Source organism: Trichomonas vaginalis, chromosome II (assembly GCF_026262505.1).
Source record: "Trichomonas vaginalis G3 chromosome II, whole genome shotgun sequence".
NCBI lineage: Eukaryota > Parabasalia > Trichomonadida > Trichomonadidae > Trichomonas > Trichomonas vaginalis.
Genome location: NC_067204.1, coordinates 3,149,376 through 3,176,307, shown reverse-complemented (window position 1 = coordinate 3,176,307; position 26,932 = coordinate 3,149,376). Strand labels below are relative to the sequence as shown.

At 34.8% G+C, this 26,932-nt stretch overlaps 18 protein-coding genes and 3 pseudogenes across 21 annotated transcripts, besides 2 other annotated features; 7 read left to right on the top strand and 14 right to left on the bottom strand.

The window, feature by feature from the left end:
- Positions 1 to 355: 355 nt before the first annotated feature.
- Positions 356 to 15,146: a mobile genetic element.
- On the top strand, positions 1,250 to 1,534 carry TVAGG3_0476940 (protein of unknown function, DUF4106 family; the record flags this gene model as incomplete). Its single annotated transcript, XM_051235752.1, has 1 exon — positions 1,250 to 1,534. The coding sequence occupies one exon, from the start codon at positions 1,250 to 1,252 to the stop codon at positions 1,532 to 1,534; it is 285 nt and encodes a 94-aa protein (XP_051093576.1).
- TVAGG3_0476930 (uncharacterized protein) lies at positions 3,326 to 3,526 on the top strand (the record flags this gene model as incomplete). The annotated part of the gene is made up of 1 exon (XM_051235751.1): positions 3,326 to 3,526. The coding sequence occupies one exon, from the start codon at positions 3,326 to 3,328 to the stop codon at positions 3,524 to 3,526; it is 201 nt and encodes a 66-aa protein (XP_051093575.1).
- Positions 3,555 to 4,142, bottom strand: TVAGG3_0476920 (uncharacterized protein; the record flags this gene model as incomplete). Its single annotated transcript, XM_051235750.1, has 1 exon — positions 3,555 to 4,142. One exon carries the CDS (start codon positions 4,140 to 4,142, stop codon positions 3,555 to 3,557), a length of 588 nt encoding a protein of 195 aa, XP_051093574.1.
- TVAGG3_0476910 lies at positions 4,429 to 4,783 on the top strand (annotated as a pseudogene). Its single transcript has one exon. A coding segment is annotated over exon 1 (355 nt).
- On the top strand, positions 5,019 to 5,414 carry TVAGG3_0476900 (uncharacterized protein; the record flags this gene model as incomplete). The annotated part of the gene is made up of 1 exon (XM_051235749.1): positions 5,019 to 5,414. One exon carries the CDS (start codon positions 5,019 to 5,021, stop codon positions 5,412 to 5,414), a length of 396 nt encoding a protein of 131 aa, XP_051093573.1.
- Positions 5,447 to 6,151, top strand: TVAGG3_0476890 (cytochrome B-C1 complex subunit 6, mitochondrial family; the record flags this gene model as incomplete). The annotated part of the gene is made up of 1 exon (XM_051235748.1): positions 5,447 to 6,151. One exon carries the CDS (start codon positions 5,447 to 5,449, stop codon positions 6,149 to 6,151), a length of 705 nt encoding a protein of 234 aa, XP_051093572.1.
- TVAGG3_0476880 (uncharacterized protein) lies at positions 6,201 to 6,464 on the bottom strand (the record flags this gene model as incomplete). Its single annotated transcript, XM_051235747.1, has 1 exon — positions 6,201 to 6,464. One exon carries the CDS (start codon positions 6,462 to 6,464, stop codon positions 6,201 to 6,203), a length of 264 nt encoding a protein of 87 aa, XP_051093571.1.
- Positions 7,700 to 8,748, bottom strand: TVAGG3_0476870 (uncharacterized protein; the record flags this gene model as incomplete). The annotated part of the gene is made up of 1 exon (XM_051235746.1): positions 7,700 to 8,748. A coding segment is annotated over one exon (1,049 nt), but the record flags the coding sequence as incomplete, so codon positions are not given.
- Positions 8,793 to 9,377, bottom strand: TVAGG3_0476860 (phage tail repeat-like family; the record flags this gene model as incomplete). Its single annotated transcript, XM_051235745.1, has 1 exon — positions 8,793 to 9,377. The coding sequence occupies one exon, from the start codon at positions 9,375 to 9,377 to the stop codon at positions 8,793 to 8,795; it is 585 nt and encodes a 194-aa protein (XP_051093569.1).
- TVAGG3_0476850 (uncharacterized protein) lies at positions 9,397 to 9,552 on the bottom strand (the record flags this gene model as incomplete). The annotated part of the gene is made up of 1 exon (XM_051235744.1): positions 9,397 to 9,552. One exon carries the CDS (start codon positions 9,550 to 9,552, stop codon positions 9,397 to 9,399), a length of 156 nt encoding a protein of 51 aa, XP_051093568.1.
- On the bottom strand, positions 9,613 to 9,973 carry TVAGG3_0476840 (uncharacterized protein; the record flags this gene model as incomplete). Its single annotated transcript, XM_051235743.1, has 1 exon — positions 9,613 to 9,973. A coding segment is annotated over one exon (361 nt), but the record flags the coding sequence as incomplete, so codon positions are not given.
- Positions 13,365 to 13,607, bottom strand: TVAGG3_0476830 (serine threonine-protein phosphatase family; the record flags this gene model as incomplete). Its single annotated transcript, XM_001304694.1, has 1 exon — positions 13,365 to 13,607. The coding sequence occupies one exon, from the start codon at positions 13,605 to 13,607 to the stop codon at positions 13,365 to 13,367; it is 243 nt and encodes an 80-aa protein (XP_001304695.1).
- TVAGG3_0476820 lies at positions 13,626 to 13,966 on the bottom strand (annotated as a pseudogene). Its single transcript has one exon. A coding segment is annotated over exon 1 (341 nt).
- Positions 14,128 to 14,946, bottom strand: TVAGG3_0476810 (phage tail repeat-like family; the record flags this gene model as incomplete). Its single annotated transcript, XM_051235742.1, has 1 exon — positions 14,128 to 14,946. The coding sequence occupies one exon, from the start codon at positions 14,944 to 14,946 to the stop codon at positions 14,128 to 14,130; it is 819 nt and encodes a 272-aa protein (XP_051093566.1).
- Positions 15,147 to 15,240: 94 nt separating the features above from the next.
- TVAGG3_0476790 (uncharacterized protein) lies at positions 15,241 to 15,936 on the bottom strand (the record flags this gene model as incomplete). Its single annotated transcript, XM_001304692.1, has 1 exon — positions 15,241 to 15,936. The coding sequence occupies one exon, from the start codon at positions 15,934 to 15,936 to the stop codon at positions 15,241 to 15,243; it is 696 nt and encodes a 231-aa protein (XP_001304693.1).
- Positions 15,937 to 16,946: 1,010 nt separating this feature from the next.
- Positions 16,947 to 17,898, top strand: TVAGG3_0476780 (uncharacterized protein; the record flags this gene model as incomplete). Its single annotated transcript, XM_001304691.1, has 1 exon — positions 16,947 to 17,522. One exon carries the CDS (start codon positions 16,947 to 16,949, stop codon positions 17,520 to 17,522), a length of 576 nt encoding a protein of 191 aa, XP_001304692.1.
- A 179-nt stretch (positions 17,899 to 18,077) lies between these two features.
- TVAGG3_0476770 (potassium:chloride symporter protein) lies at positions 18,078 to 19,142 on the bottom strand (the record flags this gene model as incomplete). Its single annotated transcript, XM_001304690.1, has 1 exon — positions 18,078 to 19,142. One exon carries the CDS (start codon positions 19,140 to 19,142, stop codon positions 18,078 to 18,080), a length of 1,065 nt encoding a protein of 354 aa, XP_001304691.1.
- A 75-nt stretch (positions 19,143 to 19,217) lies between these two features.
- TVAGG3_0476760 (cation:chloride symporter protein) lies at positions 19,218 to 19,712 on the bottom strand (the record flags this gene model as incomplete). The annotated part of the gene is made up of 1 exon (XM_001304689.1): positions 19,218 to 19,712. One exon carries the CDS (start codon positions 19,710 to 19,712, stop codon positions 19,218 to 19,220), a length of 495 nt encoding a protein of 164 aa, XP_001304690.1.
- Positions 19,713 to 19,849: 137 nt separating this feature from the next.
- Positions 19,850 to 20,771: a mobile genetic element.
- Positions 20,772 to 21,850: 1,079 nt separating this feature from the next.
- TVAGG3_0476740 lies at positions 21,851 to 22,561 on the bottom strand (annotated as a pseudogene). The gene has a single exon: positions 21,961 to 22,561. A coding segment is annotated over exon 1 (601 nt).
- Positions 22,562 to 22,647: 86 nt separating this feature from the next.
- Positions 22,648 to 23,002, bottom strand: TVAGG3_0476730 (RNA-binding domain, RBD family-containing protein; the record flags this gene model as incomplete). Its single annotated transcript, XM_001304698.1, has 1 exon — positions 22,739 to 23,002. One exon carries the CDS (start codon positions 23,000 to 23,002, stop codon positions 22,739 to 22,741), a length of 264 nt encoding a protein of 87 aa, XP_001304699.1.
- A 519-nt stretch (positions 23,003 to 23,521) lies between these two features.
- TVAGG3_0476720 (uncharacterized protein) lies at positions 23,522 to 24,537 on the top strand (the record flags this gene model as incomplete). The annotated part of the gene is made up of 1 exon (XM_001304699.2): positions 23,545 to 24,534. A coding segment is annotated over one exon (990 nt), but the record flags the coding sequence as incomplete, so codon positions are not given.
- Positions 24,538 to 26,932: the final 2,395 nt, after the last annotated feature.

The window sequence follows — 26,932 nt, the reverse complement described above, 5'->3', positions numbered from 1 at the left end:
ACCAAAGAAAGCAGACGACTATGAATATTATGAGTCTAAGATAGTTGAAGTTCAAGGTAATTGGGTAAAAAGATTTTAGAGTCTAAGCCAGTGTTTGCTCCTAAAGAGGAAGAGAACATTGACATTGACCCAGAAATGTTCTAAAAATAAAATTTTATTTTTACATGTCATATCTCACCTTCTCTGGAACTGGTTCAGGTTCTTTCTTCTCTTCTACTTTCTTTTCTTTCTTTTCTTTCTTTTCTCTCTTCTTCTTCTTTTCTGGTGGAGTTATGTCAAACTTCTCAGAACCATATTTATGTAAAAGTTCTTTGTCCTTTAATAGCTCTTCTATTCTGTTTTCTATTTCATCTTCAAGAACAGCGCATGTGCCTTCTTTGCATTCTAAGAACTTTTGTTGGACTTCATCTTTCCAATCGGCGTCATCTCTGTCAACAAGTCTGTCATTGACAAACTTAAAGACTTCTCTGCCTAATGTTTTATGGTTCTTGTCATATTCCCAGAAACAGAACTTTAGAACAAATTCACCTTTCTTGTTTACACTATGTAAGATTTTATGGTCTACAGATGTTTTGCTGTCGAAAAGCTTGTCTCGAATATAGATAGCGAAATCGCTAGACATTTTCAAAAAGATAAAAATTTTAATTTTTCTAAAAATATGTTAGAAAAAAAGTTTGCTGACATTGACAAGAAATTTGAGAATGTTTTAAACAAGAACAAGAGGAAGTTAGAAAATGCTCAGATAAAACCCATACATGACAAGTTCTTATTTGCTCAGAATGGTATAACAGGTCTAATCGCACCACCTGGGTCGGGTAAGACTTTCACTTATCTTAAAATGGCTGCACAACAACAAGAACTAGATGAGAAGAACCCATTCTATGAGTTAGTAGTCATTTGTAGTACTTCTGGTCAATTCGACCAAACCGTAAATTCGTTCAAAGATATTATAAAAAAGTCTAAGTTAGTATGTATAAAGGATACTGAGTTGTTAGATTGGATAAAGAAGTACCAAAGAAGAGTTTTGAAGTACAATGCTATAAATGAGTATATAAATTCTAAGTTTAAAGACCCAAATGAGGAAATGCAGAGAATATTAGAGAAGAAACACTTCAGAAACAAACAGAAAGAGATAGAATACATTTCGAAGAAATTGCAATCGTACGATTGGAAGACTTACCCTCATAGATGTCTTCTTATCTTAGATGACTTTGCTTCTCATCCTTTGTTAAAGAACAGAGAACAAGATATGTGTCGAATTCTTAAGAAGCTCAGACACTTTAACATCTCAGTTGTCATTTGTGTACAGACAGCAAAGAGTTTAAGTAAGGATGTTAAAAGAATACTTACTGATATCATACTTTTCCCTGGATTGTCCGAAGACGATTTCATGGAACTTATGAAAGAGTCCATGGCAGGTAAGTTTGACAGACATGAACTATGGGAGAAGTACAAAGTCATACAAGACCCTCATACTTCTTTCAGAATTCATATCTACGCAAACAAAGTTCAAATTGTAAAAAGTCAAGCTTGAAAAATAAAGAGTTTTGGCGACCAGGGTTTTTTCACTACTCGCTGTTCTTCTCTCGGTTTTTTCGAGGGAAGCAAGCATATGAGGAAATTCATGAAATTTCATACGGAATTCAGACAAAAATATATTTTAGGTGAAGAGGTGAGATTTCACCTCTTTTTTCACCTGTTTTTCACCTCAGTTATTTTATAAGCGTTTCACATGGTAAACGTTATTTTTTAAATTTTGTGAAAACTCAACGGTTTGACACAAGCCCTAAAATTATTTACTCAGAATTTTGTTGCTGAATTCAATAAAAATATATTTTAGGTGAAGAGGTGAGATTTCACCTCTTTTTTCACCTCTTTTTTCACCTGTTATTTTATAAGCGTTTTACATGAATTGTATGATGTATATTTGAAATCCTAAACAATTTCGTAGCTTCTATTTCTTCTGTCAGTACATCGAATGTTTTAACGATACCGAAAGTTTCTTTATACTTCTTCTTGACGTCAGATAGAAGGAAATCGTCAGCAGTTGGATAGTTTTTGTTCAGAAATGTCAACATGTCCATTTTATCTTCTGCTGGTTTCTCTGCTTCTTTCTTTAAGTCAGCATAGTCGTTTCGCATACGTTCTATCTCTTTGACGGAGTAGTTATATTTCCTCATTGCTGCTTTACATTTTGAACATTGTGGGTTCATTTTAGCATTGTACATTGAAACCTTACCTGCTAAAACAACTAAGGCGTCAATTGCTCTCTTTAACTCAAAAGTTGCGGGTCTTATTTGTTCATTCCATATCTTTACCTCTTCTATCTTTATCTCTTATCTGCCATACACATTTTGCAACTAACGAAACAAAGTTGTCGTAGGTCTTAAACTCCCAGATTTGTATATGTCAGAGATGTTCTTATATACCATATCGCAATCTTTGTCCATGACTTTGTGGTTGCAATGAAATCCAAGAAACTCATAGTTAACCTTTCGTATGAACTTCTTTATTTCTACTGAGTCAGTTGCTTTGACTTCTATTTCATCGAATTCAGGAATAGTAAGCTTTTGTTGTTGTATTTCAGGAAGTTTAGGTAGATGGTCAATAATATCCTGCATTTCATAAAGATACTGTTCATTTGTTTCATCTTTCGCACTACAGTCTAAATTACTTGTTAAAAGTTCTTGCTTTATCTTCTGGATTTTGTTTCGAAAGTATATGAAGAAGGAATGAAGCTTTTCATCTCTACTAACATTGAAGTTGGGTTCATGACTAAAGAGTTTGGTGCTGTTGTTGCTAACATGTTCTTACAATAAAAATAAAAAAATATTTTTTTAAAAAAACCAACTTTATTTTTTATTTCGGGAAAATTCATGAGGTGAAAAAAGAGGTGAAAAAAGAGGTGAAATCTCACCTCTTCACCTAAAATATATTTTTGTCATTTACGCTCATTACGATGAAGTTTCGACAAAACATTTACGAATGAAATTCATGAAAATTCATGAGGTGAAAAAACAGGTGAAAAAAGAGGTGAAATCTCACCTCTTCACCTAAAATTATTTTTGCTGAAAAAGTGTCATTTTTTCATGTCCGAAGACTCGAAGGTGCAACACTTCCAAAATACCGACGAACTCAGAAGAGCAGCATGGCAGTATGTTCTTGACAACTTCTTTGAGTTCTCCAGGTACACCTTGGAAAATGCTGAAGAACTCCGACACAGAGAATTTGGAGAAATTGCACTCCAATACTACCTTGACAAACAAAGGGTAAACAAAGGGTAAAATAAGACTAAAAACTTAACGTTTAAAAAGTGACATTTTTAATGAGCTCCGAGTCACCGAGAAAACTTGGTCAGATGTTAGCAGCTTACTTCCCTGAGGAAGATGGAAGCGTTACATACGTAAGGTTCAAAAACAACGAACCTGGAATTGCGTACCAAATTCGCAATTACATGACCATGGAAGAGTACGAAAGGTTCCTACAAGAGAAACCAGCTCTAAACAACTCAGAAAAGAAAGAGTAAAAAGTTTAACTCGTAATTGTTTATTTTTTTACTTGTATGGGCAAGCTGCAAGAATGAAGTCGACTATCTCAGTCTTTGTCTTGACCAGTTGGACTGCTCTTGCGAGTACGTCTGTTTTACGGTCTCCAGCTGGTGTCTGACCTTCGTAATTGCGCATGTTCTTGAGAGCTCCAACTGTAAATGGTTGTAGGATGAAGAGTCTCTCAGACTGCTTGAGGTAGTCTTCACGGTCACGAACCGAATCTGTGGTACGAGTCGAATCGGTCGATTTGAGGGAAGAGACTGAAAGCCTGTCGTCTTCCATAGGGGCTGTGGCATAATCTTTGCGTAAACGGTTCAGACCTTCTTCGAAGTCTTGGTCTCTCTTCGATTGAGATTGAGATTGGAATTGCTGGGGTGGAGCTTGCTGGAACAACCAAGGGTTGGGGAAGTAAGGCATAGGCTGAGGAGGAGGGTAGTTCGGGAAGCCTTGAGGAGGGTAGTAACATTGAGGTGGAAATTGGTAGTAAATCGGAGGTACTTGCTGGAACTGAGGTTGCTGAGGAGACTGTTGTGGTTCTGCAGCTTTCGGTTCTTCTGGTTGGGATATGGGCTCGGTTGGTGGGACGTCGGACATCTGTTTGTGGCTTAACCGTCGGAAGGAAAAACCTTTCCTGTCGGAAGGAAAAACCTTTCCTGTCGGAAGGAAAAACCTTTCCTGTCGGAAGGAAAAACCTTTCCTGTCGGAAGGAAAAACTTTTTCTGAAGTTCGACCAAAAGTTCTCAATTTTCGAAAATTTGAATGGTTACGGACGGACAACTGGAAGAGTTCTTCCTGTCGTCGGGAAAATTTTTTCCAGTTGTCGGGAAAATTTTTTCCAGTTGTCGGGAAAATATTTTCCTGTCGGATGGAAGGACTCGGAATGCCAGAAGGATTTGACGAGGCAATTTACCTTATAGAGATAAATGAAGTTGTTAAGCAGTACTTGCGCAGGGTAATGAAGCCCAAGGTCAAGTTCACCAGTATTTCTGGAAGGTCTACACTTCAGCTCGAGACTTCGACTGGAATTCCAATTCAATACCAGACGGGACAGCCTACGACGACATAAAGGACGCCAAAAGAGAAGCTCTTGTTAAGTTCCTAAACAAACGTCCTTGGATAAAAATACCAAACAAGGAGAACCCCCTACCCCATATGAAATTGGCAATTCAGTCTCTCCTTCACTTCTCGGGTCAGCCGTTCTACATAACCTGTGAAGGCGACATCCAACCAGTTCAGTCAACCTTAACGTTTTGAGTAAAAACATTTTTTTTCATTTTTTGAATGAAGCAAGTTAAATTCGTCCCACACCAATCTCAATGGACCGATGAAGAGTTTCAAGCCATGGTTGAAGGCGTTGAGAACGACATAGACGGCGAACTTGAAGGAGCTCAAACCACAATTGCAACCAAAATTGCAGGAGTCAAGGAACAGATAGCTCCACTTAAAGCTACCAAAGCTACTCTTGACCTCATGGATAGTTACCGTTTAGATGTCAAGAGTGGAATAAGACAATTAAAATTAAAACTTCTAAACTACGAAGCTATACTCCAAAAGTTAGCAGAAATGAGAAGACTTTACCAGAGCTACTTACATGTAAGGGACTTACCTTCAAGCAATCCGACCAAAGATGAATTTTCTGACATTGTCCCAATTTTGTCCGAAAGTCAGCTCAGATGTTTTGAACTGCTCCCAACATATCCAGAATATGAACGTTTGCCTGAACTCTTCCGCAATCTCAAAAAACGTTTTTTGGTTCTCATGTTCGAAACTTTTATCGGAAGAGACAACAAACGTTCAGAAGAAGAACAAGATATTATTTTAAACTTGTTGTATGACTTAACCGTCATAACAAGCTTTTTGAAGTAAAACCGTCATTCTCAAACCACTTCATTTTTTCGATGTCCGAACAAGCACCGAAGCCGAACACAATGGCAGATGTCCTTTCAATGTTGCCAGACAAGCGCCCAGTTCAAATTCAAATTTTGAATTTGAAAGCTCATCTGACAAACACCGTTAAGACTCTCCAAAGTAGTCTTATGGAAGAGATGACCAAGCTCAAAGCCGATGTCCTCATGAACCAAGCTTCCAATGAGAAATGCCTGAATGATTTGACGGAAACCTTGCGCATTTACGCGAGAGAGAACCGAGACCTTGCCAGACTCATCTACCGTTTCTTCGAAGAGATAGACGCCATCTGGAAGGTACTCGGAAAGGACAGAACCTCCAACACCGTAATTCGTGAACACAGAATTGAAGAAGGAATTGTCGAGGAAGAAGAGAAACACGAAGAAGAGGAAGAGGAAGAAGAGGAAGAAGAGAAACACGAAGAAGAGGAAGTTTGGGCAACCCTTGTTGCCGATGACACTTACGAAATTTCCCAACCCTACCCATACCAAATCCGCAACAAGGAGACAGGCAAGGTTCTTACCCCAGTCCTCAACAACTTGGGACACTTGAACCTTACCCTTCGGAATCGCGGTTCAATCTCCATGGGCAAGCTTGTCGCAATTCAATGGGTTCCAAATCCAAACAAGAAGACGAAGGTCAGACACATTGACGGTGACAAGCTCAACAACCGTAAGGAGAACCTCGAGTGGTTCTAAGAGTAAAAAAATTTTATTTTAGGGGGAAACCCCGAGTAAATTTAAGTTTTTAGTTGCGTAAGCGGCTTAAATTAAGGATAATTTGGACAAGTAGTTCCTGACCTCTGAATTGGACTCTTTCGTCATCCCAGTTGCGTAGGAGGTCGTCCCAGAGGAGTTGGTAGAATTGCCATTCCAAGGACGATTTGTCCTCCCAGGCATTGAGGATGTACTGCTCGTAGAGTCTCATGACCTCTGCCTTGCACCAGACACCCTCTCCCTTGGAACGTAAGGCTTCTTCGAAGTGCTCGAATGCGATTGGCTGCGGGACCATCCGAAATGACACTTTTTGTACGTTTGGTCAATGTTTGTGTCTCGTGCCATAGTCGACGAAAATACAAACAAACAGGTTATATATGAGTTTGAGACCAAGAATGGTGTAACTCGACCTGTCCGATTCAAATTCGAATAAAAATTTTTTATTTCATGCAATGTTTTATTTCTGTGCCGTCTTCAAGTATGCCCCAGTACTTACGCTTGGAGAGGACATGAACTTCGGTGAAAATTTTGTCCAATTTGAATTGACCCATCTTTTCACCGACCATTCCCATTTCAATGAGTTTGTTATACCCTTCTTCGTTCGTCATGAGTGCATCGATGTTCTCGTAGTATACCACAACTTTCGATTTGACCTCGGAGAAGAACTCATTGTAGTTGTCAAGGACTGCTTTTGCGAACTGAGGATAAGACCAATGTTCGACAATAGGTTTTACTGTGGTTACTAAGCCACCTTGACCTTGAGTAAATTCGTATTTCAAAACAAAAGGGGAGAACCTTTCAACAAAGTTGTCGACCTTCTCATAGTGTTTACTCTTCATCTTTTGAGGTTTTTTAATGGAATATCCCCATGTCGAATTCATAAGCAATTTGAGTGTCATTGCAAGTTTGGGGTTTGAAGCTTTCCTAATATCATACAGTTGTTGTATGACTTTTCCAACTGTATAGTTCCTTCCTGGGAACTCACCGTCTTCGTTTGGAATTCCAGTCGGGATATATTGGACGAACCTCATGTATGCAGCGTTAAGGTCGACATAGTATATCTTTTCGTTTGAGTCGAACTTGTCGCAACCAATGGGTCCAGTTCGTGGAAATTCAAGTGAGTCTCTTATCTTCTGAGAAACTTCGCCTGCTATCTCATAAACATCGTCGAAGCAACCTGTTTCATATAAAACCTTCTGACCTAACTCAGATGCTCTCCAATACAATTTGACGTCAATTGGATGTCTCAATGGAAGTTTGTTTATAGCATCTTGAAGTTCTTGCAACCTCATTGGAAGTTCTTCTGGTTCAGGTTGGTATCCGAACAATCCAACTCCTTTTGGAACAGTGTACTTCTTTTGTGCTATAACTTTGTCTGGAACAACTTTTGGTCTTGCTAACAATGAAAAGTTTGTTTCGTCTTTTGGTACAAAAGTTTCTGTCAGCTTGTCATCTGGAATTGGTTCCAACAAACCTTTCTCGAAAAGAATGTTTACAGCTCTGACAATGTTGCACTTGCCTTTTCCGAACAATGGGTTTGTAAGACTTTCGTTCAACATGAAGTGGTTGTGGACAATTACAATCTTCAACCATGGTAAGTCTTTGTCAACAACATAGTCGTCATGTGAAGAACCTTTCTCAGTCGGAATGTTGACTCGGATATTCACATTTGCCAACGGTGCAATTTTTGACAATTGACCTCTGAGCATGTACCTTGTTTTCACACATGACTCAAGATACTTCATCTTCTCATCTGTAACAAGACCAGAGTTCCTGAGACATGTAAGAATACAAGGTTCATTGACAATTGTTTCAATTGAATTGTAAATTCCATACCTTGTCAAGTCAATGTCAGACTTATTTCTGAAGGGGAAGTATCCAGCATGTTGTCTGACTGCTTGAGGGTTAGGTTGGTACCATTCGAACTTGACACTTGCAATTCCTTCAATTGCATTCAAAATGTCTGAGTCGGAGTCAACCATTTGTTCTCTCTTTGTAGTCTTGAAAGCGTCAAGAAGTTGTGCGGCTGTTGTGACATTGCCATGTGCATAGTAAATATGACCATCTAAATCTGTTACGGTTAGTCTGAGATTGTATCCTTTCTTATTTCCGTCTTGAATGGCAGCAAGTACACCCATGAAGCCTTCTTTGTTCTTTCCTTCGTCAAAGTTTACTGTAAAGGTTCGACCAGATGTAATTTGACTTCTAACTTCACGGTACTTTTCATATGCATATCTTGTTCTTTCCATGGGAGCATGTTTGTCTTCACCTTTTCCTTTTTTCCTTCTCAAAGGATGCAATTGTTCGTCATGTTTCCAGTAGAATCTGGCAAAGCCGTCGTGTCCTTCAACTTGAGGTTCACTAACATCGAAAGGCATGTCCATAAGACGTTCTTCTTCTAACCTCTCTAATCTGTTTGGATAATTTGCGCGTGCTGTTTCTAAGTCCATTTCGTAGCGAAGACCAGACAATTTGTCATAGACTTTTATGGGTCTTCCCTTCCTATATTTAAACTTCTTTGAAACTCTCCAACCATATCTTTCTAACTCTGCTTTTATTCTAGCAGACTTTCTATCCATTCTATATGGGGGCATTTTTATAAAAATAAAAAAATGTTTTTTCTTTACTTTACGTAACCGCCTGCTGCCATAAGTCTTTGACGCCAACCCATACCAGCTAATGAAGGTTGACTTGGTTTAGTCTGGAGACTAAACTTTGGTTTTGGTTTATCTTCAGTTTTTGGCTCACCTTCTTCTATTGGTTTTTCGTCACTTTTCGGTTCCTCTGACTTTACTTCACTTGCAGGTATGGTTGTGTCGTCAACATCTTCATAAATATCATATGCCATTTGTTTTTGTTTTCCTTTCAACTTTTTGTGTTTGTTGTAAAGTTTAGAATATTTTGACTCTAAGTCAATGAGATGTTCTATAATGAACTGTTGGTCAGTGAAGAATACCTTCCCATCTGTTGTCTCGAAAGCTCCTTCAGACTTCAATATTTTATTTGTGAGAGTCTGTTTCTTTTTTGAGATACTAGCCGTTCCATTTCTATGAAAAGTGACTTTATAGTTAGGGTTTGTATTTCCAGACCTGGCACTTTCTATTATTGAATTTTTCTCTTCATCTGTAAGTTCTTTGACAGGTTTTGACAATGGTTCTGAACTTTTTGTTTGTGGTGTCAAATCTACCGTTTCAACTTCTTCGGTCATTTCATCTCAGTAAAAAATTTTAGTTTGTTTTGTTTTCAACTGGTTGTTTAGGTTTTTTAAGTCGGTCTAAAACTTCCTGAGGTATAGGAAGAACTTGACAAACACGTGGTTGTGTAACTGCTGGAAGTCGACAAATCCATCTTGAACCCATTTGTCTCAATGCTGTATTGTTCATTTCATCTCAGTAAAAAAATTTACATTCCCCACGTTTGAGGTGGTTGCGGTTGGTTGTTGTTTACCCATTGTTGTGCATGGTTATATCCTCTGTTAAAGAATCTTTCACCTTGGTCCATATAGTGCCCTGCTTGGTTATAGTAGTCATTTGCTTTGTTATAGTAGTTTCCTGCTTCTCTTCCTACATTGTCCATCCATCCTTGAACTTTTCCTCTTGTTTCAGGATTTGGAATAAGATTTGTTGCATCTCGTGCTACCTCCCAACCTTTCTGTACAGTTTGTATAATAGGTTGTGCTTTCTCTTTAAGTATACCTAATGTACTCAAAATCTTCCTTCCAACTCCAAATACACCTCTGGCTATTGTTCCCACTGCGGGCAAAAATCTGGATGCAACTCCTGCTAATGCGCCAAATAAACCCATTTCTTATGGGTTAAAAAATGACGAATCCAAACAAGGACCCTATGTTTCTAAAGCGACAAAGAAAGCACTCATGATAAAAATCTTTAGTTCAACACCAAATGCTTGGTTTATGGATATCTTGGAAAACATTCCGAGGTATAGAGAAGATGGACCTCCATACTGGCTAATATTTGTCGGTCAAAACACAAGATACTGTGAAGCCATACCATTACAGTCCAAAAATATTTTAGATGTGAAAACTGCTTTGACAATATTCGTTGACAAATACCATCCAACAAAACTGACATCTGACTGTGAAAGTTCTTTCAAATCAGACGATATTAAAAACTATCTGCGTTCAAAAAATGTAAACCAATATTTCATTGTCGACCAAAACCATTCTGCTCTTGGTGTCATTGACAGTTGTATAAAAATCTTAAGAGACTTAAACCAACCACAAAGTGGTGAGGTAGATGAAATGTCATATGACGACAAATATAGACACTTCTCCATGGCAAAGATGAGACAAGTTTTAAATATTTACAATAGCCGTAAACAAAAAGGTTTGGGAAACCACTCCCCCGAAGAATGAAAAACAACCCCGACTTAGAGAAAGACTATATATTTAATAGTTTAGTCAAAAGAGACAAACAAGAAAGAATGCCAGGCTTCAAACTTCAGAAAGGTGACAAAGTAAAAATAGAAATACCTAAACGCGACCCATATGAAAATACTATTGACTATGACAACAATGGGAACTCGACAGGTACTCACATTCGTGTTCGTAAAAATAGAAGAAAGTATACAAGAGAATATTATGAAGTTTTAGGCAAACATGGCAAAATGTACAGACTGCAAGCAGAAGATAAAACTACTATTGTCAGACCTCGTTTCAAACTTGTTAAGGTTCAAGGTGGTATACTTTCAAAGACAGTTCCTAACAAATATAAGACAACTCCTGACGAATATGCTAAAGAAGTTGAAAATGACGACTAAGCAATTCTATACCATGCGTAAACTGTCATGTAAGGTGGCATGTAGTCTTTACTTTGTCCTGTTGTTTGCGTATACCCTGAAACGCGATGTGAATGGATTCCTCCTACATCAGTGTTATCCCAGTAACAATTTATAGCAAACTTAACGTCCTCTTTAACATCATATCCTTTACCTTTTGTCATTGCTGACCAATCCCAAAATCTATGACTATGCAAACCTGCTTCAGATGTACTTAAATTTACGTAGTGACTGTGCGCAGGTAAATTTGCACCTGAAATCGTTTTACTTCCACCTGTTTCCTTTGAAGAGTTTGCACAATACAAAAACCTGTCGACTATTTGAGTCCAAGTTCCAAAACCCAGAACTGTTTCTGGTTTGGTAGAGTTCATTGACGTGTAAATAGAACCTATAGGATATAGTGTTTGAAGTATTTCTGTCTTTAATGTTTGAAGCTCTGTTTTGTCAGCTTTTTTATCATATAAATCTTGAGCAGTGAATTTAACTTTGTTTTCATCCTCCATGACATAGACATTTCTACATTTAATGTCTTTCATCGTTGTTATGTCATCCTCCGATGTTAAACCTTGTGGAAAGTTAGGAGGTTTCCAATTTAATACATCCCCAGTTTCTTCAACCGTTCCTTCAATATTTTCTATACCAACAGTTGCGAAGAAATCGTGTGTATGGTTCTTATCTGCCTTCTTTTCAAGGCTAACGTTTAAGTCTGTTATTTCAGAAGATGTATGTGTATGTCCAACGTCACTTTTCCTGTTTAAGGTTTCTTGTAAGTTTGTAATATTTGCAATGGTATGTGTATGTCCAACGTCACTTTTCCTGTTTAAGGTTTCTTGTAAGTTTGTAATATTTGCAATGGTATGTGTATGTCCAACGTCACTTTTCCTGTTTAAGGTTTCTTGTAAGTTTGTAATATTTGCAATGGTATGTGTATGTCCAACGTCACTTTTCCTGTTTAAGGTTTCTTGTAAGTTTGTAATATTTGCAATGGTATGTGTATGAGTCTTTTTAGAATATTCGTTTTCAGCTCTTGTCACTTCACTTGACATTTTATTGTCAACATATGTTTTGTCTGCTAGTTCAGGATGAGTATGTTCTTTTGTTGCATATGTTGCATCTGCTCTGTCATGTTCTTCTTGAACTTTTTCAATGACATACTCTTTGTCAGCTTTGTTGTTAACATCTGCTTTTGTTGCATATGTTGCATCTGCTCTGTCATGTTCTTCTTGAACTTTTTCAATGACATACTCTTTGTCAGCTTTGTTGTTAACATCTGCTTTCAAAAGAAGTTCATCTATAGGTTTCTCGTTTAAAGTTCCTTTTGTTGGATTTATACAGACAGTATGGTTCTTACTGTCTTGAAACAGAAACTCATCTGTCATTGGGTTTATCGTCAGTTTTAAGTTTCCTTCTTTCAATGACTCAGATATCTTAGAATAGTTTGAAAAGTTTGTTGTGTTCTTATTTAGAGCTTGCATAATGAGTTGTCGGTTGTGTTGTATTTCTCTCATAGACGCTGTTTCATTTGACATTTTTATTCTAGATAAAATATGCTTCCAATAGAAAAAGAAAATTCAAGAGTTGCTACAACTAAACCATTAGATGAACTTTTTACTAACGTAGGTCAAAAGTTTGAGACAGAGACCGTAAAGCATGAAGGCTATCGTTTTGACTACCCATTAAGATGGCTAAGAGACCCATCTGTCACAAAAGCTATTGGCTTTCGTAGAATGAAGTTTGTGTCTGTAGAAGATAAAAGTTTTCCATTTATTGTAAGGTTTCATATAGATTATATATCTGAAGGGAAACGAAAAATGTGGGAAGAAATTGAGCTAATACAAGTTGACCTTTCATCTTCTCTACAGACTGCGTTAAAAAATATAGAAGATAAAATAAATTCATGTTATGCAAAATATGCTGATGAATATGCAAATACCGAGAGCACACTTTATGTGAGAATTGTATATGACAAACAAAATTCACAAGTGTCATTTCAAATCTATGAAGACAATCCAAAGAAAGACGAACAAATATATACAGAATTCACTGCAATGTCATGGTATTATTTGCAAAGAATGTTAAATCAGAAAGTCAAACTTCCTTTAGCAAATATTTACAGTCGATATGCAAGAGATGAACCATATTTATTTAAAGATGTTTTCGACTCAGATGCTATTATAGTTCATGCTTCATTTTCTGGCGCACAAAACTCTTTTTTATGCTTGGCAAATGACTTTTACGAAAAACCTACAAAGCTATATGAACCACCGAGTGGAAGTATTTCAGACTTTCAAGTATGGTTTACTACAGATGGAAGAAAGAGAATAATTCCATTATACCACGCGTTTTACTTAGAACTTAGTTTCATATACAACTACTATCGAACGGTAAAAATATAATTTTAATACGGTTGAGGTGTTGGATTTGGTTGCCAACTAGACTGTGGTGCAGGTTCAGGCTGTTGTATAACAGGAGCTTGTTCTTCTGGTTCAGGGTCTTTAGGTATAATACCAACGAACTGACCTACTCTTTTACCAATATTTTTGACACCGTTCCAAATTCCTCTTCCTACGGTTTTTATTCCATTCCATATACCTCTTCCAACATTTCGAAAGAAGTTTCCTATCTTACTGAAGAAACCCATTTTACTATATGTAAAAATCTAATGTCCGCCTAGTCTCTTACGTTTCCTGTTGAGTTCCATAGCATTCTTTAACTGGAGCTCATACATTCTGTTTCTCCTCTGGTAGAAAACATATTCTGGGTCAACTCCTGTGTTCGCGTCATCTGCATAAAGTTGTTTATATCCCACTTCAGGGTTTGTATAAAACTCTTTCCATCTCATATTTGCATACCATGGTGGCAAACCTAACGCAGCGTCATTTGACATGGCAGTTTGCATTTGTACATCTGTTGGCACTTGACCATAGTTTGCCATTGCAGTTTGTATTCTAACTTCATTTGGAATATTCTCTGGGTTTGGTTGTCCAGGTTGCTGTGCATTCGCTAAGTTCTGTGCGTCCATTTAATATTAGATAAAAATATCTCTTACGAGTACATATACTGAACATTTGCAGGCATTGGTTCATCTTCATATTCTCTATATCTTTCTGCCACGTCAAATAAATAAATGACACAATGGAAAAAACCTAAAACAAGTAGTCCTATTTCAAACCACATTTACTTACTAGTAAAATTTCTTTGTTATGACACTTTCTCCAGTTTATAGGACCTCTCTCATATTCTATCTTATCGTATCTAAACTCATAGTCATGTATGTCCTCTAACCATCTCATGACACTTTCCAAACCACTTTTATCGGATGTAAAGTAAAAGCATGGATGGTTATGTAAAACGTCTAAAGTTTCTAAAGAGTCTCTCAAAGTCCAGTCTACTTGGTATTGAAAATCCCATGTGTTATAGAACGGCGGGTCCACTATAAAGAAAACATTTTCCTTGTCTTTATATTTTTCATACAACTCTGTCCAATGACATCTCACAAACTCTATACCCTCAATATATTTTTCTATGTTCTCTTTGAAAACATTTGTATAGTTAAGATATAAAACTTTTGACATAAGTGTTTCAATGTCATGAACTCTTATAGCACCACTATATAATAGTCTAGCAGATATACTATCCCAGTCAATATACTCTGCCTTTTTCAAAACCTCTCTGACAGTATTTTTCTTATCTAATGGTATACGTTCCATCTTACCTATAGGTATCTTTTCTTTTAACGCTTTCAATATATTGTTTGTGTCTGGAATATGTTTGAGACGGTCCATATAGTTGTCGAAGTCATTGCATATAATCTTTGAGTCAGGAAATATTGTATGGCACAAATGAGATATATAGAAACTTCCACCGAACAAGTCTACAAATGTTAGACCATTCGGTAGTTTCTTAAGTTCTCTCAATAGAATATCTTTACATCTACTCTTATTTCCAAAGAAGGGTAACGGTGGTTTTGTAAAATTCATTTTATATATATAATAAAAATGTTTTTACCTGAAAAGTGACAGAAAAGTGACAAAACATGAAAACATATATAATTTGTGAAAAGCTCCTGGAAGCCCTCCGAATAAAAACTTCATTTATACTAAACATCTTCAGGGCTAGAGGGCACGAAGTGCCTGGAAGCCCCACTACCTTTTTTTTTTTTTTTTTTTTTTTTTTTTTTTTTGTTCTTGTTTCTTAGCTTCTTGATTCATTCTATCATTAAGGTTGTAAAAATTGAAAAGAATTTGGTCAATGAGTTTGTTTTTGATTTTCCCTTAATGTGAATGGTTGAAAAGTGGTTTGACAAAGTAGCGGTAAGCAAAGTAGAGTAAAGCGAATAACAAAATTACCCACTCAATTAAATTTGCTTGTGTAAGATCTTGGGCTATATTGAGTTTCTCGCTTAGGAAGTTGGCAATCATAAAGCTTATGCCAATAAGAACGGTCAATATGATGATAACGTTGATCAAAAATCTTTGTCGAATATCTAAAGGAGTAGGTGTATCCATTATGTTTTCGACTTCATATGAATTGAAGTTTGGATCTGTTTTGCCGTATAACTGTGTGTTCTGTGGTTCAACCGGTAAATTTGGCTGAGCGTTTTCAGCACTAATATTGGGTTCAATGGATGGAATGCTTTGTTCATCTGTAGTAGATGGCGGATTTTCATGCACTGGTTTGAGTTCATAACCAAATCCACCAAATGTTATTGCGCAATCGTCTATTGGTCGAACACCTTCTGCGAAAACGAATATATTTGATGAATCGTCAGTCTTAAGGTCCTGTATTAGGGTAATGGGATCTAATGATATTCCGGAATGAGTGATTTTGTAGTTAGAAATATCCGATGTGAGAATAGAAAGCTTCAAAAGGTGATCCTGAAACTGTCCAACAGTGTACTTGCTTGGGACCTTAGATACTACGAGGAAATTCTTTGTCTCGGTGTATCTGACAATTACGTTGAAGGGCATAAATTTCTAAAATCTATTTTCTCATAAAAAAAATTCTATTTTATAGAACTTGCGTTTTCTGTTTTTCTTGTCCGTATCTGAATCAAAATCAAATAAAAGAAATGCAAAATGACGGTAAGACTGTGTCGATTTCACATCTTTTCTTTCATCGGACATTTTTTATCGGATTGTTTGGATCATGAGTATGTCATCCTCAATAATCTTTGTTTATCAGATAGAATCAATCATTCAAAAATTGAAAGAGATCCGAAAAATATCAGTTAGGACATAAGAAATCACGAGATTAATCGGAATCATCTCTCCAGGGATCAAGCTCATCTACAGAGTTATGAAATGAACTAAGAAAATTGCAATTGAAAAATGTTTTGCACCGAAATTAAATTCAGATATCAAAAGATATCTGATTTATGGCGCGATAATGAATGAACAGTACCTTTTTCAAAAAATCTTGTGCATCTAAGATTGATATCATTTATAAAATTCATACTTTACTGTTTTTTTTATGAAATATATATCATGATGCATTATTTCAGATAATTAATAGAGTAATTTTGTTAACATAGTATTGTTGTGAGTATTTTCTGCATTTATGTCCATTATACACGATAAAAATGCAAAATGAATTATAATTTTTGATCAAATCCAATAAATAAATGCTTGAACCAATTCTGTATTTAGTACACATTGATTTGCAAAGGCCAAAATTCTTATAAAGATCATCTTTAAAGAAGAAAAGCGCAATTTATAAATAGCTGACCATAATTAATGATAATCTCCTTTGACATATCTAATTCTGATTCTACAAATTTGGGGTGCTAATAAACATTTTTTATTTCTGAGGGAATTGTTTTTGTATGGAATATTATATCTTATCAAATGTTGTCTATTTATATAGTATAATAAATCATCCTATCACAGAATCGGTTTTTAGTTCAAAATTTCAACACGCAGTTTTCAAAATTTTAGAAGTTTTCAAGGGATATTGAAATTTCAAATTTTTTTATTCAAAAATGGGTTGTTCAAGCAGTACAAGTTCTGAGCCAAAGCAAGTTGCAAACGCAAGGATTTCTACAGCTAAAGCCCCTATTAAACTGTTTTATCTACCAGGAAATGTTAAACTCACACTAACGAAACTAGTTTCTCAAGGTGTAATGGGTTCAGAAGCTTCTGCGACCGCATCATCAAGTATTAATCTTAATGCAAGGTTTATAGATGTGCCTAACGCAAGAGCAGTGAGAAAAGGCTGGGGAAAAGAATTAACGAGCAAAAGTGCTGAATGTGCCATGTCCATATTTTTAGCAGATATTAGAGAACGTCCGATGATGCTACTTAATATTAAAACGCTAAACTGGCTTGCAAAGCAAGTTACGCAGAAAGGTCAGTTGTATGTTGTTTTAATCTGCAGCAACGAGCTTGAAGTATCGGAATTCAAATCACATATAAGTGCAACTGATATCGACACTATTGTTATCAAAGATGGTGACCCAGAATCTGTTGTTCAATTTACAGACGTTGTTACAGCAGAAGTAGTCAAGTTCAATGAAAGAAAGAAGAAATTCAGTGAGACATCTCCAAGATCACGCTAACCTTGTTATTTATATTTTGTTGTCAAGTTTTCTTTATTTCAAATTTATCCTCAAAAATGTATGGTTTTACACATTTGTTGGGTATAACTATATGTTGTACTCATTCTACGCATATCTTCGATTACTTATTATACAAAAGAAATCAAAAATTGAACTGTCATATCATATATCATTGAATCGCTAAGATAAATGATGTTTCGATGTACAACTTTATCATAGCTAAGGATTCCTTCCTTAATACCCTATATTTTCAATAAATTGTATGTATTGTAAATATTATTATTGTAAATTTTAACCTGATTTTTCATATATGACGCATATCTTCATAATATGAACTAAATATGACTAATTATTGTATTATATCATATCATTGGAGGGAAATATCTTAATATTGAAAATTTATTTCTTTAAAAGCAACATATGACAATGAAACAATACTATTTCTATTAGGTATATGTTGATGTTAATATGCTTTTGAGGTAAATTTTGGAAAAATTAAAAAATTTATCTAAAATTTTGAAAGTAAAGGATATATTTTTATTTTACAAATTAAAATTAAGCTTTCCAAGAAAGAACACTTGAGCCGTTTCCTCTAACAAAGGCAAATGCAGGAGGAGCATTTGCTATAGTCTTCAAAATTGCGTCGTAAGTATCTCCGTCCATGTCATCCGTTGGAACAAACAGAGTTGAAACAACAATTGCTGCATTACTTGACAACTCTCTAACGATATCTGAGAAGAGAAGGAACTTTACAAATCCTTCATTTGCGTTTTTATGAGTTAATTGTTCCCAGAAACTCTGAATTATTGGAGAAGGAGATTGTTTCTTTTCAGACAACTCCATAGAAATGATTTCCGCTTTGATTCTAAACTTCTCACATAACTTGCTCATTCTCAATTCAGCAGCTTGAACTGTATCTCCATTTGAAGTGTAAGCAACGTTTATAACTCTCAGTCTCTTCTTCAAGTACTTTGAGATGATATAGCCTGCCAACAAAGTCAATCCTCCATCGTCACAAAGCCAATAAACATCAACAGAACTTCCATTCAAATTCAAATCTTGTGGTTTTGATACCAAAAACCAACCAAATTTCGCTTCCATTACATCCAAAACAATAGCTCTTACATCATCATTTGATTTACCATCGATATCGATGAAAACAGTATTAGGTCTAAACGCTCCAACACCACTATTTAACAACATATTACTTAAAGCATCCAAAAGATTCGAAGCAATAACTGTTTCGTAGAAAATGTTGTGTTTTTCAGCGAAATAGTTTTGATATTGGTTACGATGATCGATAGCTACTTGTAGATCATTGTCTTCTTTAAACCATTGAGATACAATAACGAAACCTTCTTTTCCTAAGCATTGATCAATAAAAGGTATCGAATTCTCTTCAAATTTTTCATTTTCATCGACAATCAACAACATGTTCATTCTGAACAATTTAGGGTTCAAATTGATTCTCTGTGTTGTCAATGCGTGTTTGTATGCTTGATAGAAGGCACGTGCTTGGAGGACAGAGCCCCAATTCTTTCCATTTGGTCCTTTATAATACGACCAAAGATAAATAATAATGAATAAAATCCAATTGATTATAGATGCTTGGTAATCCATCATAAACTGCATTGCAACAGTTAAAATGGCACCAAAGAGACTAAACCATGGATTTCAATACTTAGATTTAGGTCTCTAGCCTGGAATATGTAACATTGATGCAATGAATACACACATATTCATGACAAAAGAGATTTGAAGGAAGAAAATGGTATTGATATTAGCTGTGAAGTCCAAATTACCTATTGCAACGAAAATTGCTGTAATAGCAAGTGGGAACCAATAATTATAATGCCATTTGATCGGAGGAATCAATTCATCAGCTGCTAAGTCAACTAGATAGCCAACTTCTGAGTTAACGGAGCTCATGGAGTTGTATAAACCGAAAACAATGAAAGTGACTAAACAAATCCAACGATTTACATTAAATGAGACTAAAGGTGCAACAATATTATCAATAAGGAACTGCCTTTCACTACATAATGCAATGAGAATAATTGTAACATGCCAAAGAAGGACGTAAACTCCAAACGACCACCATAATCCACGAGGAATCATTTTTTGAGGTCTTTTCAAGTTCGATGCGTAAGCAAAACATCCTGTTAATGCTGTAAATCCTGGAGACACCATATAGAAGTTGGAGAAAAACTGAGAAACAGTAACCTTGCCCCAACAATTAATTCTGAAATTTTCTTCGCTTGGTCCTAAAAATCCGAGTGTTGAACCTGGAACCTTGATGTATCGTGTGATTATATTTCAAAATGAATAAAGGTGACCAAACTATTTTTTGAAAGTCCGCCATATCTTTAATGGTACTATTTCAGCGTGTACAATGAATACAAAAATTCTAAGAGTGCCACATAAAATAGTACTTTAGACTTGAGTTAATGCTACCAAGCAAATGTTAAAAAGATGACTTTAGTGTTTTGATAATCAAAGATTAAAATCATTATTGTCTAAATCAATAATCATAACGCCAGAAGTTAATGTTTTTTCATCAGTGCTTTAAATCCACTTTTAAAAGTATACCTCAAAAATCAAAATATCAAAAAAAATTGGCCGATAGGTTTGGCTTTAATTTTTGTCTGCTTTTATGATTTGATATGGATGTTATAATTTTAAAAGTTGAGCCAAATTCACCAATAGATTTTTGAGATTTGCAAATACTCAATAATTTTCAGCGTGTTATCTTTTATTAAAAGAACTATTTGGTTTCAGTATCATATAAATTGATATTTACTTTCTATTTGAACCTTCATTTAGCTAATGATTTAATAATACAGATTTCATCTAGTCCTTATAAGAGAATTTTGAATTTGTTATAATAAAAAAACAAACAGATATAGCTTACACTTCTATAATAAAGATACCTTTTATAGAAATCAGTATGAAATGTGTTTTGGCTTATTGGAAGCATATCAGACATAATCACCATAATCAAAAAATCTATATACCCAATAAGTAATAAATTTGTCGATATAGATTTTCCATAAAATTAGTTTTTAGTCTGATCTTAAAATAAATTTAATTTTTTATAAAAAAAATCACATTTAAAAGTACCTTTTTAGTAGCTCGAAATCCTGTTGGTGGATTTCGGGCGTACTTCAAAATTAGCTTTTCTTCTACATATGCAAGCTATATTTTAAATATGGAGCAAATCGGATCGGCGAAAGGAGTTTAGTTACCTTTATCCGATTGGAAATTAGTTGAAGTTCGTTATACTTGATCTAATATTCAATACATATTGTTAATGTTCTTTCAAATGGTATTAAATCAATTGCATTCTCATAAAGAAATTACAAAGAATACCAAAAATCGAAATATGGACTTCGAAATCCTTTTGCTAGTGTATTACTATGAAATCCTACGTAATAAAGATGCACAAGCATTATGTATTGAATTTCTTTCAATGAATGAAAAAGTCGATATTATTGAATTGAAAATGATCGTTTTGCGGGAAAGATCTGGCAACGCATCGTTTGAGATTTTTTATATGAATTGTATTTGTACATATCCTGCGCAAAACGTATGGTAAAAAATATTTGAATATTCCCCAAAATTCTAAATAAATTTTGACTTTCCTTTTCAAATCATTAGGAAATGAGATTGTAACCAATGTAAGGGTTTTTAACTTCTTAAATCATATAAGTAATAACTCATATTTTCTGTTGCGAATCGTTGTCAAGAATTTTTCTGAAAAATGTTTACCATATTATTTTTTCTGAGAACTTTATATCGACTAATCTAAATCATTTTTCATTTCGAGCTTTGCAAACCTCAAGCCTGGAGAAACAGCAACAGTTGGTGGCAAGTCTGTAGGAAGAAAGAGGATGGATGGTCATGCAGATCAACGCTTCAAAGCAAATAGACCATCTAAAATCAATCAAAAGGTAGAAAGAGGTGCAGCACCAAAAAAGAGATAAGCTATTGATTCCATTAAGATTTTTATTTTATTTACTTATTTGACTAAACAATACACCTTATTTGTATATATTTAGTTATTATATGAACTTGTATATATATTGTAACTTCATGATATAATATACATGTTTTGGCTCTATAAAACAACACATTTCATTCTACCTAATTCATGAAAATCAGCAAAAAAAGCAATTGAAAGAAAAATAATCGTTTCTCTGCAAACTCTTTAGAGAACATCGGTTTTTTTAAATTTATAGTTAATGAAATGATGTAATAGGATATTTTGAGCCTTTTGAGTTAAAATATGGTATGATTTTTAAAAAATAACATGAATCAAATTGAAATTGGTTTATTCAATATAAAACAAACTTATTTAATTAAACATATATAATGACAAAGAGAAAAATCATATTAACTGATTAATTACTTTGTTTTCAATTACAAAACTGATGAAAAATTACCAAGATGCAAGCATTTTAGATCTGCTTGTAATCTTTTGAGGTTCTTTGTAGGAACTGCTAATCTCTGATATAATAGATTGCATGTGAGTTGTTCCATTCTTAGTTTGATCTTTAATTCTGTGAGAAATTTTCTTCTTTTGTTTCTTGACGAAGTTGATGAAAGCGTCTCTTTCCTTTGATTCCTTCATCAACAAATTGTAAGCAGAAGTATCTGTTCTAAGGAGGCAGGCCTTATCTGCGAATTGATTGAATGAACAGGCTCTGAACTTGATCGATGAGATTGGAATTGCATCGCAGAATACTAACTTGGAACTGTGATTTCCTGTCTGGAAATCTTGTACTAAAATAAGGATATCGTTGAAAATAAATGCAATTCCTTTTTCTGTCTCACGTCCTGTATTTTGGTCAAGGAAGGAAAGTTTGTATTGATCCAAATATTTACGTCCTGGACGCATTACTTGGAAATAAGCTGGTACTTTAGAAATAGATTCGGAAATGTTGAAAATCTGATCTTGATTGGTTTCATCAGATTTTTCCTTGTTCATTTCTGCACCGAGAGCGATAAACTTATCAAGTAACTCTTTGTAAATTTTATGTATGAACATGTACTCATATACAAGAATGTCAAAGCTTATATAATGTTCTTGTAAGTATTCAGATTAAGTGATAACATTTTGTAAGTAACAAAATACAAATAAAACTAACGTAAATAAACAATCTATTTATTAACAACAAAGATATGAAATCGTATTTGATATCAATCGAATGATATTCTTAGAATTGGTGATAGCCAAATCTTGCCTTAAGATGAACGCCGCAAAATACTACTCTAGGTACATTACAAAGGAGTTTTTCGTTATCTGTATCAAAAAGATAAGCAACAATGCATGTTCTGTCCCATTTCCCTTCTGAATTTCTTGGCATATCGAAAAACTGAATTTCTCCGAATTTCTCGAGTTCGTATTTGAATAAAACAATGTCTAAATCTGCTGGCAGTTCATAGAAGATGACTGCACGCTTATTTTGTTTTTTCCCCATTTTGTCACTTTTTTGATTATAAATTGACAAAATATGAAATCTCACTTAAAAAGAATCCAACAGAGTTATTTCTAAGCTTCTGCCTCTTAATACACTCCAAATAACACATTTTAGTATCTAGATATATCAAAAATGAAATTGATATAATCTCATTTCACAAAATTATGCTATTCTTATCTTTGTATTGAGTTGAGAATATAGTGTAAACACAAGTGATACTGGCTACTATACAGTCACTAATAATAAGCTTATTATAATGTTAAAATTTGTTATTTTCATAAATTTTTCATATCTAAGGATAAGCATTTAGAAGATAAGTAAAACATGAAGAATACTTAAATGGATTGATTCCAAAAAAAACTTGATACGCTTTATATAATAAAAATTTGATTTGAAATTCAAAGATATCCATGCTAAGCTATCAATATCAACTTGACTTTAGTTGTGTTTAATATTATCATGTTATTGTCCTATTACTCATTTTTGAATTGTTCCAGAGAAGAAATTTGCACTACTAAAAAAGTGACATTTTTATTGGGCGAATGGAAAAGAAATATTGGATACATAAAACCATTCGTCCGTCAACCTATCCTATAAATTTTATCACAGGAAATTGGTTTGACGCTGTAAATGAAGGAATTGAATATACAATCATTAATTATTTAACGCATCTTCAAGTATTTGAAGTCAAATTAGAAAATGGAATATACCGCTCGATGTATCCAAAAATATTACAACAATTCATGTCGAAAGTGTACGCAATTGTCAAAGGAAAACCCGAAAATGGAATAGATACCTTTTTTGCGTTAAGAAAAAACGATATAGTCCACTACATATTCGATAGAAAAGAAGCTCTATTCAAAGTTCTCCACGTTCTTGAGTTAAAACCGTTAGGAATTAACCCAACCAACCTTTTCATGATAGATAGCCTTTTAATAACATCTTGCCCGCACGGATCTCTTTCATCTTTCGATATTAACAACTGGAGGATAACGAAAGTTGATAAACCAACGAATTTTGTTTTATTATCTTTTATTACTCCAGGAAAGACATTATGTAGGATAGAAGGAGGAAATATTATCGCTTATTACAACCCTTACACCCTCGAACTGCTCTCTAAAAAGTCAATTTCAGTTACAGGCTACAAATTGTTTTCTGCTTTCCAGTATATGGATGGCGCCATCATCTGTTATGTTTCTGAGACGGAATCTGAAGAGGGAATACCTCCAATGTTCTATTACATCTCAGAAAATGTCGAATTAACCGAAGTTGACACTTTAGTACAAATTCAGCAAGTAATTCACGAGGGTCTACCATTTGATGAAAAATCATCGTGCTTTTTTACAGAAAAAATGGAGTTTTATCAAATTTCAGACGAATTAAACTTCAATGTTACAAAAATACCAGTTACTACAAGAGAAGAACATTACTTTACTAAGCTCTTGCCATTCGCTGACAAGGTTTTGATGGCTATCGCGATAAGTGGCGAATCATTGTTAATATCTCCTCCTCCAACGAAGCATACGCTTGTAAATCTCTCCCTTCATAATCACAAAAAGAGACAAGAGTTTACAAGCGTATGCTTCGTTGAGAGAGGGAGAATACATTTAACAATGGATTCGCCGGACACTTATCGGCGGAGCAGGCCATTGCAAAAGAACCTGTGGTCAGGCGAATGGACAAGGACTTAAGATAAGTAAAGTAGTATCTTCTCCTGAAGTAACTGGGTAAGTTATTTTTGGATTAACAAATTTAGTAATTCCGTTCTGAGCGTATTGGTTATCCCATATTGTCTTTTTGGCGTAAAATATAGAGGCACGATTATTTTGTGTATCATCCAGAATGGTAGAGAGGACCCTCGTAATTACTTGCTGAATTTTGTAACTAAAGTGTCAACTCGGTAATTTCCGACACTTTTCTGGATGATAATAGAACATTGGAGGTTTCCCTCTGTCAGATTCCGTCCTCATGAAACATAACAGATGATCTTCCAGCTTGCCTCGTTTCTTCTTTCACTGTATCGCGAATAAGCCCTTTCCATTTTCGGGTTTTTTCCTTTCGACAAATTGCGTAACACATCCTTCGACATGAATTGTTGTAATATTTTTGGAATACATCGGACGCGTATATTCCATTTTCGTTACATTTGGACTTACAAATACGCTTGAAAGACTGCGTTTAGATAATGGCAAGTTAAGCTGATATGTATGTTTTACAAATTCCTTCATTTGACATGCAGATCAAACACATAATTTCCTGTGATTAAAAGTTTATAGGTACTAGGTTGACGTGACGAATGTTTTATGTATCCAATATTTCCTTTTCATTCGCCAATAAAAATGTACTTTTTTTAGTAGTGCAAATTTCTTCTCTGGAACAATTCAAAAATGAGTAGTTAGGACAATAACATGAGATATATAAATTCATAAAACAGCGCAACTAAATGTAATTGTTGATATTTTGAATATCTTGTAACATCGGAGATATCTTTGAATTTCCAAAATCAAATTGTTTAATTGATTTATAAATAAAGCGTATCAAGTTTTTTTTTGGATCTAATCCATTAATTATCTTCTCATGTGTTTTACCTTTCTTCTAAATGCTTATCCTTAGCATTGATGAAAAAATTTTATGCAAAATTTGTAACAAATTATATAAACACTTATACATAAGCTTATTCTTAGTGACTGTATTCGTAGCACTATTATCACTTTTGTGTTTCCACACTATCATTTGTCTACACCAATACAAAGATAAAGCAATAGCATAATTCCTTGTCGAAATGAGAGATTATATGTTTTTCATCATTTCATTTTTTGATTATCTACGATACTCAAATGTGTTATTTGGAGTGTAATTCAAAAAGAGGACAGAAGTCCTTAGAAATAACTCTGTTTATGATGGGAATTCTTTCTTTAAGTGAGATTTTTCCAATTTTTGTCAATTCTCATAATCAAAAAAGTGACAAAATGGGGAAACAAAACAAAATTAAGCGTGGCAAGTACATTCTTACTCTATGAACTGTAGCGAGACTTAGACGTATAGTTTTTTGTACCAATAATACGAACCTCGAGATAATTCGTCCAACTTTTTCGGTTAATTCGATCATTTTCTGAGATGTAATAGAACATGGATGGTATTCCCTCTTTCAGAATTCCGTCTCAGAAATAACAGATGATGGCCGGGCCATCGCATATACTGGAAAGCAGAAAACAATTGTAGCCTGTTTAACTGAAATTGACATTTTTAGAGAGCAGTTTACGAGGCGGTGTAAAGGGTTTTAAATAAGCGATATAAAGAAGAGCATTCGTCATGTTTTCCAGTAGAATCGGGCAAAGCCGTCGTGTCTTCAACTTGAGGTTCACTAACATCGAAGGCATGTCCATAAGACGTTCTTCTTCTAACCTCTCTAGTCTGTTTGGATAATTGGCACGTGCTGTTTCCAAATCCATTTCGTAGCGAAGACCAGAAATTTTCATAGACTTTTATGGGTCTTCCTTCCTATATTTAAACTTCTTTGAAACTCTCCAACCATATCTTTCAAACTCTGCTTTTATTCTAGCAGACCTTCTATCCATTCTATACGGGGGCATTTTATAAAAATAAAAAATATTTTTTTCTTTACTTTACATAACCACCAGCTACCAGAAGTCTTTGACGCCAACCCATACCAGCTAATGAAGGTTGACTTGGTTTAGTTTGGAAACTAAACTTTGGTTTTGGTTTATCTTCAGTTTTTGGCTACCTTCTTCTATTGGTTTTTCGTCACTTTTCGGTTCCTCTGACTTTACCTCACCTGCAGGAACAGTTGTGTCGTCAACATCTTCATAATTATCATATGCCATTTGTTTTTGTTTTCTTTCAACTTTTTGTGTTTGTTGTAAAGTTTAGAATATTTCGACTCTAAGTCAATGAGATGTTCTATAATGA